At 43.0% G+C, this 14,265-nt stretch overlaps 1 protein-coding gene across 5 annotated transcripts in view; it reads left to right on the plus strand.

Annotated features, from left to right (window-relative positions):
- Positions 1-27: 27 nt before the first annotated feature.
- ASPM (assembly factor for spindle microtubules) overlaps positions 28-14,265 on the plus strand; it is a 72,141-nt gene continuing 57,903 nt past the window's right edge. For all 5 annotated transcript variants that reach the window (XM_064273455.1, XM_064273459.1, XM_064273458.1 and 2 more), the window contains exon 1: positions 28-10,874. In XM_064273455.1, the coding sequence (XP_064129525.1) occupies positions 10,578-10,874 (297 nt within the window). In that variant the 5' untranslated portion in view covers positions 28-10,577. The remainder of the gene's footprint in view (positions 10,875-14,265) is intronic.

The raw sequence follows: 14,265 nt of genomic DNA on the forward strand, positions 1-14,265 counted from the left end.
GGTTAGGTAGCACTTTTTTTTTTTTTTTTTTTTTAGGTTGCTGTATGTAGGAAAACTATCACTAAGTACTAGTGTGAATATTTTCATGTGTGATTTATACATCATAATATTTTATCTGTAGTGTGGCCTTTATAGCTACTATGAAGCCACTCCTGGGCATGGCTCTAGATGTTTATTACAGGAGCCTGACAAATAAAATAAGAGTTGTGTGTCTGCCTCTCTGTCCGTGTCCCCTCCCCCCCCCGCCCCTTGTTTTGTTTTTGTTTTTTGGCTTCCATCAGGAACCAGGTGCCATAACCACACCGCTCTGCACTAAACAGCTTCTTATTTCAGTTTGCCTAAAACTGAACAAGAGGTTATGGTTTGATATGAGTGTCTCATTAGGAGCAGCAACATTCCAACCAACACATAACAACGTACAACTTGATGAACTCAGGAAAAATTAGGACTCTTAAATGAAGTCAGTGCCAAATTTAAAATGACTAAAAATGTATTCTGTAATTAAAGGAATAAGTAGCATTTCTAACCTAAAACTTGAGTGTTAATGTGAAATGTTACTTGCTGTTAGAATGATGGATAATGAGATTAATTTTATAACCAATTTCTAGGAACTACGAACAGTTCTTCCTTAATCTTCGTCTTTTGCACATTTCTCTATGGATATAGTCTGCAGTTTTTTGTTTTTTTTTAATAGGGAAAAGGAGCCCCTCTCCCCTTATTTCCCCTAAAATTTCTACTTAAATAATTCTAGCATGCTTTCTGTTCTTCCTCTTTGGAAACAGAATAAGATAGAAATAAGAGGATTAGGTTGTGTGGATAATGAGAGAAAGAACGTTTTGGTAGAGAGAATGCTTATGTTTTTATTTACTCTTCATGTTTGAATTTGGTGTATAATAATCTTAAGGCTGTGGCTAATGAAAATCCCCAAGCTGTGTTAATTTAGCCCCAGCAGCCATTTATATAAAGAGAAATTAAGGATTATATTCAGAACATAGAGCTTATACAAAGATGGGCATAACTTTTTTCCCCCCAAATTATTGGGTAAAGAGGTAATTTCAGTGTTTGCATTACTGGTGGAGATTCTCGAACGTTTCTTGAATGAAAAGCATGTACACGCCTTGTTATTGGGCCTGTTGGCTTGGTATTCCTGCTTGCTTTAAAGCTGAGCAGTGTACTGTGGTGTAATTACAAAGTTCTTACTCCCAGCAGACAGTTTTTATCCCTACAGATAAAACTATTACAGTTGATGAGTGTGGCTGCCAAAAAAAATGGGTACAGAGGTGGGCATTTTGCATTTAGCTGCTCTGTGTTGTGTATTAAATGTTCCAATTAAAGGGATTTATGATGTACATTAAAGTGGAAATGTTCTTAAACTGAGGTTTGAGTCTCAAATCGTACTTTTGGTTTTTAATTAATAAAGACACTTAAAAGCAATTATAAACAAAACAATCTAAAATATCAGAATTTACCATTTTGTCAACTGTGTGTAAAGTATCTTGTGAGTTTTGTACATATTTAGGTTGTCTCATGTTTAAGTATAAATGTCTTTATAGAAAAATTCAGTTCTCTGAAGAATAGCAAGTGTATTGTATATTGAACCAGTCCTTTGTTTTGTTTTGATATTTAAAATAAATGTAAAGTTCTTTGGTCCTAATAAAGCATACCTAGGTTTTATTGCATTACATTTTCATAGCGTGGGAGTGCAGTACACTGCATGCCTCCTTAAGAACGGAATGCAAAGACCATGAAGAGATGGAAAGCCAAGTATCATGGGGCACGTTTATTTACATTTTATGTGTTTGTCACAACCTGGATATTAAAAATATTTTATATGTTAAATGTATTAAGCTATTTAATGGTTTTCAAATGGCTATTTAATATAGATTCAAGTATTAATAGAGACTAATATTGCTTGAAGTGGTCATATTGTGCTGTTTTTGGAGGGAAATCGGAATGTGGCAAAAGTCCATTGATCTGTAATTAGGAATAACAGAGTGGCCTCTTCTACCTCTGTTCCGTTCATTCCCAGACCCACACATTTTGGCCATAGGAGAGACGGTTGGTGGTTTAAGGCATAAACTCTATGCTATGCAGCGTGCTGTCTCTTATCTGGTACCATAACTGAGTCAACAACAGGCCATTCTCTATTCTATCAAGGCAGCTGCTTTTGAGCATTGGAAGACCAGTAAGTTCTGTATGCGTGAGCCCATTTTTGCAAAATAAGTCTTCTCTTTGGAGGTAATGTTGTGTAGGATGCTCAGTTATCTATTGCTATGTAACAAACTTCCCCAAAACTAAGTAGCTTAAAACAAGCATTTATTATCTCAGTTTCTGTGATTTAGGAATTGGAGAGCAGATTAGCTGGGCTGTTCTGGTTCAGGGTCCCTTGTGAGGTTGCAGTCTATTCAAGGCTATTAGGCTTTCTCTAACATGTTCCTCAGAATCCTTCCTGCCTCTAGCCACTGTCTGGTTCCAAAACCACTCCCACATTTTTAGGTATTTGTTTTGGCAACACCCCACTTTTAGATTCCAAAATCTGTGTTAGTTATCTATTGCTGTGTAACAAATGACACCAAACTTAGTGTCTTAAAACAAAAATTTGTTACCTCAGTTTCTGTGGGTCAAGAGTCAAGCAGTGGCTTAGCTGGGTGGTTCTGGCTCAGAGTTTCTCATGAGGTTGCAGTCCAGGTGTTAATCAGGGCTGAAAACTGGTGGAATGGGGCAGGTTTGCTTCCAACATCACCTGGCAGTTGGCCTCAATTTCTTACTACAAGGCCTCAGCACAGGGCTGCCTAGGGGTATGGCAGCTAGTTCCCCAAGAAAGTGATCTAAGAGAGGGAGAAAGAATAAGGGAGAATGTCCCGTATGGAAGTTGCAGTCTATAACCTAGTATTTGAAGTGATAGTTCACCACTTCTGCCATAATCAGTTTGTCAGAAGTGAGTCACTTAAGTCCAGCCCATACTCAAGGGAAACAAACTAAGAAGCTTCCCCTCTTGAAGACAGGAGTAACAAAGAACTTTTGAACATATTTTTAAAACCATCACAGATACATTGGTTAGAGAGAAAGCATTCTGTAAACCCATGGATAGTGGAGACGCTGTGCTCAAAATATGCAACTATCTCGGAGAGGCAAAATATTGCCCTTTCTGTGATAGAAAGGGTTTAATGGGACCAACCTGCCACAGGTAACCGGCTGGTCCCAGTGCAGAACGGAGTCATTGGGAGTTGAGTGTTGGCCCTTGTCGTAGGTTGAGCACTCAGCAGTGGTGTATCAGATTAGTTTTGGTAAGGGGGAGACCATATTTGAGGTCATTTGTGGCCTCCATCCCTGCTACCATGACCTCTTTGTAAATGGGTTCACAGGGCGATTAGTGGGGTGGCTGAAGAAAGAGGCTGACATCTACGGGATAGGTTTTGTTTACCTGATAATGGAGGTCCTCTGCCATAGATGGTCTGTGATGGGCATTTACCTGGGATACACATTTCTTAACATTCCACTTATTTTGAGAGGTCCATTTATATGTCCTCCTACTTGTCCCCAGCTTTCCATTTTGTTTTCTCTTACTCATATCTGGACTATCATAGAGATACGTACATAAACCAGGCTTTTTTCCCCCCTCTGTGAAACAGTAATAAGGAACCCCTGGTTTTCATGGGTATAGACTGATGGGAAGTAGCGGGAGGAGATATTAGTCACCTGTTTGTACAGCTTACTTGTGTATTTGGCCTGCTCTGTTCTGGTCTTGTATATGCCAGTTTTGTTTTATAATGGAGTTTTGTTTGCCACATCCAAGTTTATGTTCTTTGGATTAGAACAGGCACCAGCAAACTTTTTTGTAAAGTATCAGTATCAGTCACAACTACTCAACTCTTTGTATTCAGAAAGCAGCCATAGATAATATGAATGGATGTGGCTATGTTCCAACAAAATTTTATTTATGAAAATATGGAGTGTGTTCCAGATTTATGCTGCAGGCCATAGTTTGCTGGTCCCCTGGATTAGAAAGTTGTCGATGAGCAGTTTGGATCACACAGCCACTTACTCAAGTGTCTACCATGATCCAGTAGCAAACCCAGGAGCTGCTTTTCAAATGGTAGATGCTTGCTTGACTGCAGAAGAGGGCATAGCTTTACTCCCAAATCTGGAGTTTTATGCTGTGATGCCTGTATTAAAACTTTCCAGAGGCTCTGTTCTTTGTCTCTGCTATATGGTATAAGTAGCAGGGCCCTATGAGTCTTGCCTCTATGAGAAAGGAACCTGTAACGTGGATACAACTCAAAAATAGTCTTAGAGTTACTAGGTAAATGGGAAGGAGAGACATGTCCTAGTAAGGTACGTGCTGCCTCCAAAATCTAAAACCCATTGCCTTCGAGTCAATTCCGACTCATAGTGACCCTACAGGACAGAGTAGAACTGCCCCCTAGGATTTCCAAGGAGTGGCTGGTGGACTCAAACTGCCGACCTTTTGGTTAGCAGCCAAGCTTTTAACCAGTTTACCACAAGGGCTCCCCAAGTCTAATGAGGACTTCCAAATGGTTCAAAAGTACAGCAAGTTGCCTCTCATTTTAGAAGGGATACATCAGCCTATCTCCGACCATTTAATAGCCAAAAACAATGTGGTAAAGCCCTGAATTTTGTCCTACTTTATCTCCCACCTTCTGGCCTGCATTTGTTTTACCACCAGTGTGTAGAGTTCTTGCGACTCTTGGGAGTGGCAGTTCACCATGGGCCCTGAACAACCCTTAATGTTCTTGCTGGGTTTGCCAAGAGGCACTGTCTACTCTGTACTCAGGCCGTCTTTCGGGACTGTGTTTGCAGTGAGAAATCTTGATGGATAAGGTAATGTCTCCCCTCCTACCCTGACAATGTGCTATAAGAACAGTTAATTCCCAAGTTCAATGTGATCCTCTCGTGTAATGCAATCCGCTGTGTGTACAGGCTCTTTGTATTGTCCCCATGTGACTTAGGGGCTAGGGGGTGCTGACACTCTGGCTACCACTTTTCCCATAAGTAATAAAGTCCTTTTTTACTCTAACCCAAGTCTTTTACCTTCTGCCAGGATTGACGAAATTGGTAAGCTAACTTGTTAGTTTTCAAGTGGTGTAGAACCTGAGACCCTCACAATTCTTGACAGCTATTCCTTGCGCACCAAGTTTAACTAGCAAATGTCTTTAATGCAATGCACCAGTGCAGTATTCTAAGAAATCAAGAAGATCCAGGTTCCCTTGGACAATATTACAGTATAGGCAGACTTGACTAGCACTGGGGCATGGTAGCTGTCTTAGTCATCTGGTGCTGCTATAACAGAAATACCACAAGTGGATGGCTTCAACAAACAATTTTATTCTTTCACAATCTAGGAGGCTAGAAGTCCAAATTCAGGGCATCAGTTCCAGGGGAAGGCTTTCTGTCTGTCAGCTCTGGAGGAAGGTCCTTGTCATCTATCTTTTCCTGGGCTAGGAGCTTCTCAGGGACCCGAAAGGACACACTCTGTTCTTGGCACTACTTTCTTGGTGGTGTGAGGTCTCCCAAAAATCCATGTCCTTGCCTCGTGCAAAATGCATTCACCCCATCATATCATAGCAGAAGTCTTAAATCAACTCTAAGTCCAGAATCTAAAAATTCTTCATCTGTGGAATCTGGAATACAAGTTATCTGCTTCCAAAGTACAATTGTGGAACAGGCACAAGTAGATATTACGAATGGGAGAAATTGCAGGGCACCACACAAGTCAGCAGAACATATTACATTAGCCCTCAAAGCTTGAAAATAATCCTCTGTTCTCTGGCACCATTTGTGCAATGGCCCTGCCCTCCAGACTCTAGGTGTTGGCTACACTTTCCAGTTTCTGGATGGGAGCCCTCTGTCCTGGGCTTCAGCTCCACCTTCCAGGCCCACTGGGACAGCAGCTCTGCTCCTTCTCATTCGGGAGGCTCCACTGAGTGGCGGCTCCACTGAGTGGCGACGCCACCTTCTGGCCCCTGCAGGCCCTATCCTTCTGCCCCTTAGGCATGACAGCCCCACCCGCTCAACTTTGGGCAACAGATCTGTTGCTGTCCTGCTGGCACTTCTGAATGGCAGCCCCACACTCTGAAACCCCAAGTTGGTGAAGATCTCTTTGAAACCTAGGAGGCTATGGCTCCAACCTTTAATACCACAGAGATCGTGGCCCTACCCTTTGAGATTGAGAGGCAGGTCTGCTTCTTGTGTTCCTTGTCTCTTCAGCTTCTGCTTCCTGTTTTCTTGGCCTCTAGACCTCTTGGACCTCACCGCCCATTTCTGCCCTGCTGGGGCAAGTGTTGCAAAGCTCTTTAGCTCCACCAATAAGTGCTCTGAGGCACCCCACTCTACCAGGAAGCCTCCTGCACAAAGGCACTCAGCTCTCTCCATGGATTGGCTCCAGTGCTGTCTCATGCTGGTCTCCTGGTTCCGCTACTGCCGTTTCTCTGCTGGTGCTGTTTCTCTGTGCTGCTCCCCATCATCTGCACCATCACTAGTGTAAGAGCCCTTCTCATTTCCTTCTGAGTCCAGAAGTGTCTTTGATGCCCATAATTTCACCAACAGTCTTTTCAAGGCAATCCAGGCTTTTACTATTAGGCACTTTAACACTATTCCAGCCTCTATCCAGTCACCATTTCAAAACCACATCCACATTTTAGATATCTGTTAGAGCAGCACCCCACTCTCTGGGTACCAAATTCTGTCTTGGTTATCTAGTGCTGCTATAACAAATACCGCAAGTGGATGGCTGTAACAAACAGAAATTTATTCTTTCACAGTCTAGGAGGCTAGAAGTCTGAATTCAGGTTGCCAGCTCCAGGGGAAGGCTTTCTCTCTCTGTTGGCTCTAGGGGAAGGTCCTTGTCATCAATCTTCCCCTGCTTAGGAGCTCCTCAGCGCAGTGACCTCATACCACCAAGAAAGTAGAGCCAGGAGAATAGCATGTCCTTTGGACCCTGAGTCTCTGTGCTGAGAAGCTCCTAAACCAGGGGAAAACTGATGAAAAGGACCTTTCCCCATTGCTGACAGAGAGGGAAAGCCTTCCCCTGGAGCTGGCACCCTGAATTTAGGCTTCGAGCCTCCTAGACTGTGAGAAAATAAATTTCTCTTTGTTAAAGCCATCCACTTGTGGTATTTCTGTTATAACAGCACTAGATAACCAAGACAGCATTAAGCGAGTGACTCAAGATACAACCTAATCTCATAGATTAAGTCCTGATTCATTAACATAACTGCCTCTAAACCTGCCTCAGATGTGATGCTATAGTATTATCCCACCACATAAATATGAACCACTTCAGTCTTTCCTTACTAGATGAATTTGCCAGATAATAATTGCAAACCGGCTGGCAAGGATGTGGTGATGTGCTGTACAAAGATAACAGGTCTGAAACTGCAGCAGCAGTTGGCATCATCACCTAATGGCTGTAATCTTTTTTATTGCCATTTTTCCAGGACCCATCTGACTTTTGTGCTAGCCATACAAACTAGGTAGTGGGTATATGGTTGTAATCACTATCCCTGCATCTCTCAAATCTTCAAACTAACCTCTGAAATACCCTCAGAGTTACAGTATTGCTTTTTTACTTTATAGCCTGGAGGGATGGGGAAGAGAGTTTCAGGAGCTTCTCCTTGACCCTTTATAATAGCCTTTACTCCTTGGAACTGGAGACCAGTGAGAAAATTCTGTCAGTTACTAAGTGTATCTATTCTCATTTTGTATTCTGGAACTGTATGAATCCCATCCTACTGCGTGCTCTATGAGAGATTCAGTCCTAAATGCCATCTATCCCCTAGTGTTCATAAGCTCCCATCTGACTGGTGGTCCATGGTGTCATTTTAGGTTTCTGCAGTATAGCAGAAAGACAGAATCTAATAACCATTGGAAAGGTCTGGGTATTCCCCTTTCCCCAGTTCATAGTTACATTGGTAAATTGCTGCAGTTCTCTCTGGGAGAAAGTTTGAATTAAGATTTATGGTAGGTGTAGATTTTTGGTGACTAATAATTATTACTATGGTGACTACTATATAATAAGTTGTATCCATGTTGCAGAATCTTTTCTTGTAAGGGGAAGGATCTTTCCTTAGTTAAGGGTCTTTAGGTTTGTGGACTCCATTTCTGCTCTGCAGATGTAGAATTTTTCTGCATGTATATGTCAAACAGAACCTTAGTACACTATCCATCTTATTTCTGTTGATCCCTTGATCAATTAGGCATTGCCACAGATCCCTGCCTCTAATTACTATTCAGTTCTTGGCATGTTGTGGTGCTACCACCTTGTCTGTTAAACGCCACTGTCCTTTATCACTTGTAGGCCCTATCATTCACACTGAGATAAGATAACCCATTCTCATTATAGCATCTCTTACCATCATTCCTGGCTCAAAGAAAACAGTTATCACAGGCCTCCTTAAGAATGTTCAAGTCCCTCTCAAAAATGTATTTCTTAATGCCTTGGTAAAGGGAGTATTTGTGTGTTGTGTGTTGTGTGTGGGGGGGCAGGTATGTAGGTTTAGGGGTGGCTGAATAGGTTGCACATATAGATGCCCTCCAACATTCCCATCTTTCCAAGCCTTTGGACACTACAGAATGTAAGTTCCAGCATTTCATCCTAATTGTAAACCACTGTTGAATCCAGCCTTCAATCAGTGAACCTAGCAGACTATTAAAGTCATTCCCAGATACTTGTGTCAACATATTAAATGGATAGTGTGCACCCATCTAAGCATGGAGAATGGAAGTAGAGGGGCAAATAAAAAATTACAGATATAGTTCATTCTTTTTTTAAAATTGTGAGCCAACAGCTATGCTTTATGAAAAAAATCTGTGGAGTGTGATTGTATATGAACAAAATTATGCTATCATCATGTTAAAGGAGTTGAAGCAAACATTTGAGTGATTTTTTTTACCGTAAAGGGTTTTTTGTATTTACACTCATTTGATGAATAGCATTCACAGTATGAAATAATAATGTAAATTATGCAAATTTGAAAATGATTCATATTAGGATTTTTGTTAAAAATAAAAGTATACATTTTTACGTTTCGAGAGTAGTGTTTTCATTGTGCATCAATCTTAAGGATTAAAAAAAACAATTTTGTTTAAAAATTGTTGAAGGTAACAGGGTCCAACCTCAGGCCAAACTGGGGTGTCATTGAATATAATTTTATATCTCAGCTTCCTCATTTTGTTTTTCCACCCAGTGACTTTTCTTTCTACATGTTTTTTGTGCCCATATGCACATCAGTACATTGATTTTTTGGGGGAGGAGTCTGCCAGAGAAAATTTAAAGGCCGTGTTGTATACTGGGTAAGAGCCAAGACTGGAGCCAAACTGCCTGGGTGCATATCCTGGCTTTGCCACTTCCTAGCCAGCTGTATGCCCTTAAGCAAGTTACTTAACCTCTGTCCCTCAGTTTCCTCATCCGTAAAACACAAATAATAGTAGATCTCCCATAGGGTTCAGGTGGAGACTGAGATAAATATGTGAAGTGCTTAAAACAATCGTGCTAAGTAAGCTGTAATAGTAACTACTAGATTGTTGCTGGCTGCCGTGGAGTTCTGGTGACCCCATGTGTCAGTAGAACCGCTTCATGGGCTTTTCTTGGCTGTAATCTTTACTGAAGCAACTCAGCAGATCTTTTTTCCTCAGAGCCACTGGATGAGTCAAGCTGCCAACCTCTAGATTAGCAGCCAATGCAAACCACTTGTGCTACCCAGACTCCTAAGTGCTAGATAACTGCAATTAAAAAGCCAAGAAGTTATTCACAGGCATTGTCTGTAAAAAGAATAACTTATGAACGACTGGAAATCTCGGGTCTCATTTGTTTATCTTGTGTCATGTTTCCAGCATCCCGAGTTAAGAATCAGAATGCAAATTTACTGAGCCCCTGTTTTGATCAGTCCCTGAAATAAGCACGTTCGCACTCACTATCGTTTTAATTTTCCTCATATTTCTCCCATTCAGCCCCAGGAAACAGCTGCAAGTAAATTCATATCATCCTGGGTGGGGTATGTTGAGTGAGAAAAGAGATCTAAATTAAATTTTACTTTCTAAGGCTTGAGCCTGGCAACCCCAATGATTACTGCATTAATTCCGGAAACTCTGTTACTCGCTTCGCTTCAACACAACCTGTTGATAAAAATTCTAAAAGCAAATTTTACTAAGCATCCAGTTTTAGGAAGTCGTCAGAATTGCTTCACCGTTTTTGTTTTTTTGTTTTTTTTCCGCTTCAGCTGCAGAGAGCCACTGAGGCCCGGTGAAATCGTTTGAATTAGGCGCTGCCGCCTGATTGGCCAGTGGCTGCTTCTGCTCAGTGATTGGCTCTGTGGTCAGGTGGCGCTGCCCGGAGGTGCTCATTGGTGGAGGCGGGAAGTTTAAACTGAAGCAGAAAGCTGCAGTTGTTTGGCATCTCTTTTGAGTCTGCAAAGTGCGGGGTCTGTTTCCTTTCTCTTCGAGTGTTGGCAGCTGGAAAAGAACGGTGGCTGAGTCACCCTTCACGACCTCCACAGCCGGCCTTGAGGGGAAGCGGCCAGCAGCCTCGGGGGAGGTCCGGGGGGGGCCTCCGGGCGGTTATGGCGGACCGGCGCGTGGGGCCAAGCTACTGGGAGCTGAGTCCGACTAAGCGGAGGACGCCGGCAGTGCTTCGGCGCGCCGGGGGCGAAGAGGAGGCGGCTTCCCCCCCGGTCCTGTCTCTCAGCCACTTCTGCAAGTCGCCTTTCCTCAGCTTCGGGGAGGTTCGCCTGGGAGCCTCTCGGACCCTGTCTCTGGCCCTAGACAATCCCAACCAGGAGGTGGCTGAAGTGAAGATCAGCCGCTTCCCTGCAGCGGACCAGGGCTTTAGCATCGCTCAGCGCTCTTTCGTGTTGCAGGTAAGTCGTGGGAGGGGCGCCACCGCCACCCACACCCCACCCCCGGCCGCCGCCCACCTCCCCGCTATCTTTCCTGCTACCCGCGTCCACAGGGGTGTGAACTGAAAAAGACCCTTAGAGAATGAAGTCGTTTCCTTTTCACCAACTGTGGGGTGGAATCCTCGGCCCCTGTAGAGAACGCCAGGGTAGGGGGTAATTTGGATGGTGACAGCACATTAATATGCACGCACGGAATATTTAAAGCGTTTATACAGACTTGGTGGCGGAGTGATTGAGCGCTCAGTAGCAAACCAGAACGTTCGCGGTTAGAACCCACCAGCCGCTCCTTGGGAGAAAGATGTGGCATTCGGCTTCAGGAAAGATTACAGCCTTGGAAACCCCATGGAGTAGTTAGTTCTACTATAGGGTCGCTGTGAGTCGGGATGACGGGACAGCAGTGAGTGTTTTTTGGCTTGTCTGTTGTTGCTGTTGTTAGCTGCCAAGCCAGCACCACTCATGCATAATTGAATAAATGGCCCGGTCCAGCGCCGTCCCATGATCTGTTGTGATCCATAGGGTTTTCATTGGCCAGTTTGCAAAAGTAGGTCGCCAGCCCTTTCTTCCTAGTCCATCTTAGTCTGAAAGCTCCGCTGAAGCCCTGTCAGCATCACAGCAACATGCAAGGAAGCTTCCATCGGCAGATGGGTGGAGGATGCGCCTGAGGTGTATCCACTGTCATCCAGCTGCCCTGGCAGGTGAGAATTCTACCACTGAACCGTTACTGTCCCCATGCCCTATTAAATAAATCAAAAAAACAAAACATATTACCACTGAGACCTACTCATAGCGACCCAATAGGACAGGGTAGAACTGCCCCATAGGATTTCCAAGGAGCGGATTCGAACTGCCGGCATTTTGCTTAGCAGCCGAACTACTCAGCCACTGCACCACCAGGGCTGTGTATTAAATAGAGATGCATTTTAAGTAGACTTCAGGCATCGTGAAAAAGGCTCTTGCAGTTCTAAATTAATGGCGGTTTTATTATCGGTACTCTTATTTTTTTCTTAAAAGATTACCTGGAGTACATTGGTGAGAGCATCTTTTTTGAGTGCTTTCTATCAGCCACCTTAAGATGCATTTTAGTTTCCATAGGTAGCCTTAGAGTCTGGCTAACCGCTTTTTCTAGTGAAATACTGAACTTTGGTTTGGCTAAATGTCTAAGAGCAAAAAAACCTCTCTAGGATTGTTTTCAACGGGTGTGTGTGGTGTGTAGGTACACATTAGTTTTTTAATCCTTTTTCCCCTTTGCTGTCAGTGCGGTTTTGATGGGCAATCAAATTTCATTTTATGAATGTTTCAGGAACCTCCCCCTTAGCTTTTACTGCATTGCATTGGTCAGCATAATGTTCCCGTTGCTGTCACCAAAAACCAGAGAATTTATGTTCTTATTTGGACTGCTGTGGCCTTTCATTGAGTAAAACCAAAAAACCCAAAAACCCAAACCCTTTGAAATTGAGTGGTTTCTGACTCACAGTGACTTAACAGGACAAAGTAGAACTGCCCCATAGAGTTTCCAAGGAACTGCTGGTGGATTTGAACTGCTGACTTTGGTTACCAGCATAGCTCGCTGTAGCTCTTAGCCACTGCGCCACCAGGGCTCCTTTCATTGAGTCCGACCCTACCTAACCCATTGCAATGGAGTCGACTCTGACTCATAGTGACCCTTAGGACAGAGTAGAACTGCCCCATAGGGTTTCCAAGGAGTCCCTGGTGGATTCCAACTGCTGACCTTTTTGGTTAGCAGCGGTAGTCCTTAACCACTATGCCACCAGAGTTTACTTTCATTGAGTAGAACCTTGAAAGCATGAAAAGAAATCATTAGCTGAGGAGGTCTGAACTACTTGGCTAATAGCCATTTCACAAGGCAGCAAGAAGAGGCTCTGATATGAGGTCCGGTGACTTGTGTATTATTGAGTTCATCTGAACTTCAGGACTTTACTAAACCCTGTTCTGCTTTATGAATGATTCCCTCCTATCCTTTCGGTGGAAAGATGTTTCTACTACATAATACTTTTACTGATATCTTTTGTCATAATGTGGAACTCAAGTATTTTATCTTATTTTTGGAATTTACTGTTTTATAAAGTTCACTGTTCTTATTTTTTTTAAACCAGCTGTTTTATCATGTTACATGGTTTCACCTTTAAAAGGAAAACCCAAGCTTTTTTTCCCCCTGAAAAATAGCAGGCACAGAGTTTGTCATGTCAGTGTTTTGCACTTGGAAGAAAAGGTGATTCTATCTACCTGCCAAGATATGGAGTCAGACTGTCTGGGTTCTAATCAGGCTCCTAACCAGTTCTTTTGGTTCGAACCTCTGCTCAGAATTTACACTTCTAACAAATTACCAAGGATGCTAAGGCTGCTGTTTAGGGACCGGTTCTAGAACCACTAGTAGAGCAGCTGTTCTTAAAGTTTACTATATACAAGAATCACCTGGGGATCTTGTTAAACTGTAGGTTCTGATTCAGTGTTTCTGTGGGGGAAATGCAAATTCTCAGCAGGGGTTTGAACCAGGTGGAACTGGTTTGAAGCCCTGGACTTCTAATTACCAGCTGTCTGACTTTGGACAAGATACTTAAAGCTTTCTGGACTCAGCCATGTCATCTGTAAAATATGCATAATCCTAGTACCTGCACCCTAGTGATATGAGAATTAAATGAGTTTGTAAAACACTCATTAATCCTGTTAACTCCTTCCTTCCTTATAGTGCGGGGGTGGGGAGTGGACAGGAAAGGCTCCTGCTGAATTTTGTTAAAAAGCACTTTGCTGTCTTGGAATGCCAGCTCATATCTACAGCAAAAATTGCTAAGCAAATCTGTGCTTTAATTTTCACTGTGATTAGCAAAGTTTTGCAGGAAGGAGACATTGAGTGGAGAGTTTAACCAAAGCCAGGGTGTTCCACAGGAAAATACTTGTTAGGCCTAGTTCCTGCGGTGAAAAGACTGTGAATCTCAAATATCTTTTGTGAACAGAAGTATATACCGGGGGGGGGGGGGGGGGGGGGCGGGGGCGGGGGGTGCGGAAAACAGGCACACAGGAGCTTTACACTGCCATACAGGGTCACTATGAGTCTGAATTGACTTGACGGCAATGAGTTTGGTTTTGGGTTTGATGTCGCTATTGGCTGACAGCATTTCCCATAAAGCAGGAGAAACAGTTGCTAGAACATGTAGTCCAGTGCAATATGGACTGCCTCTATCTGGGCAGGCATGCACGTATGCCTGGAACATAATAAGTGATTAACAAATATTAGTAACGATGATGTGGACTTCAGAGGAGTTTGTAGGAGGAAGGAATTTACTTCATAGTGCGGGGTCATTATATTTGAAGTAGAAGTAGTGTAGGTATCTAA

The sequence above is a fragment of the Loxodonta africana genome, chromosome 20, assembly GCF_030014295.1.
Source record: "Loxodonta africana isolate mLoxAfr1 chromosome 20, mLoxAfr1.hap2, whole genome shotgun sequence".
Taxonomy (NCBI): Eukaryota; Metazoa; Chordata; class Mammalia; order Proboscidea; family Elephantidae; genus Loxodonta; species Loxodonta africana.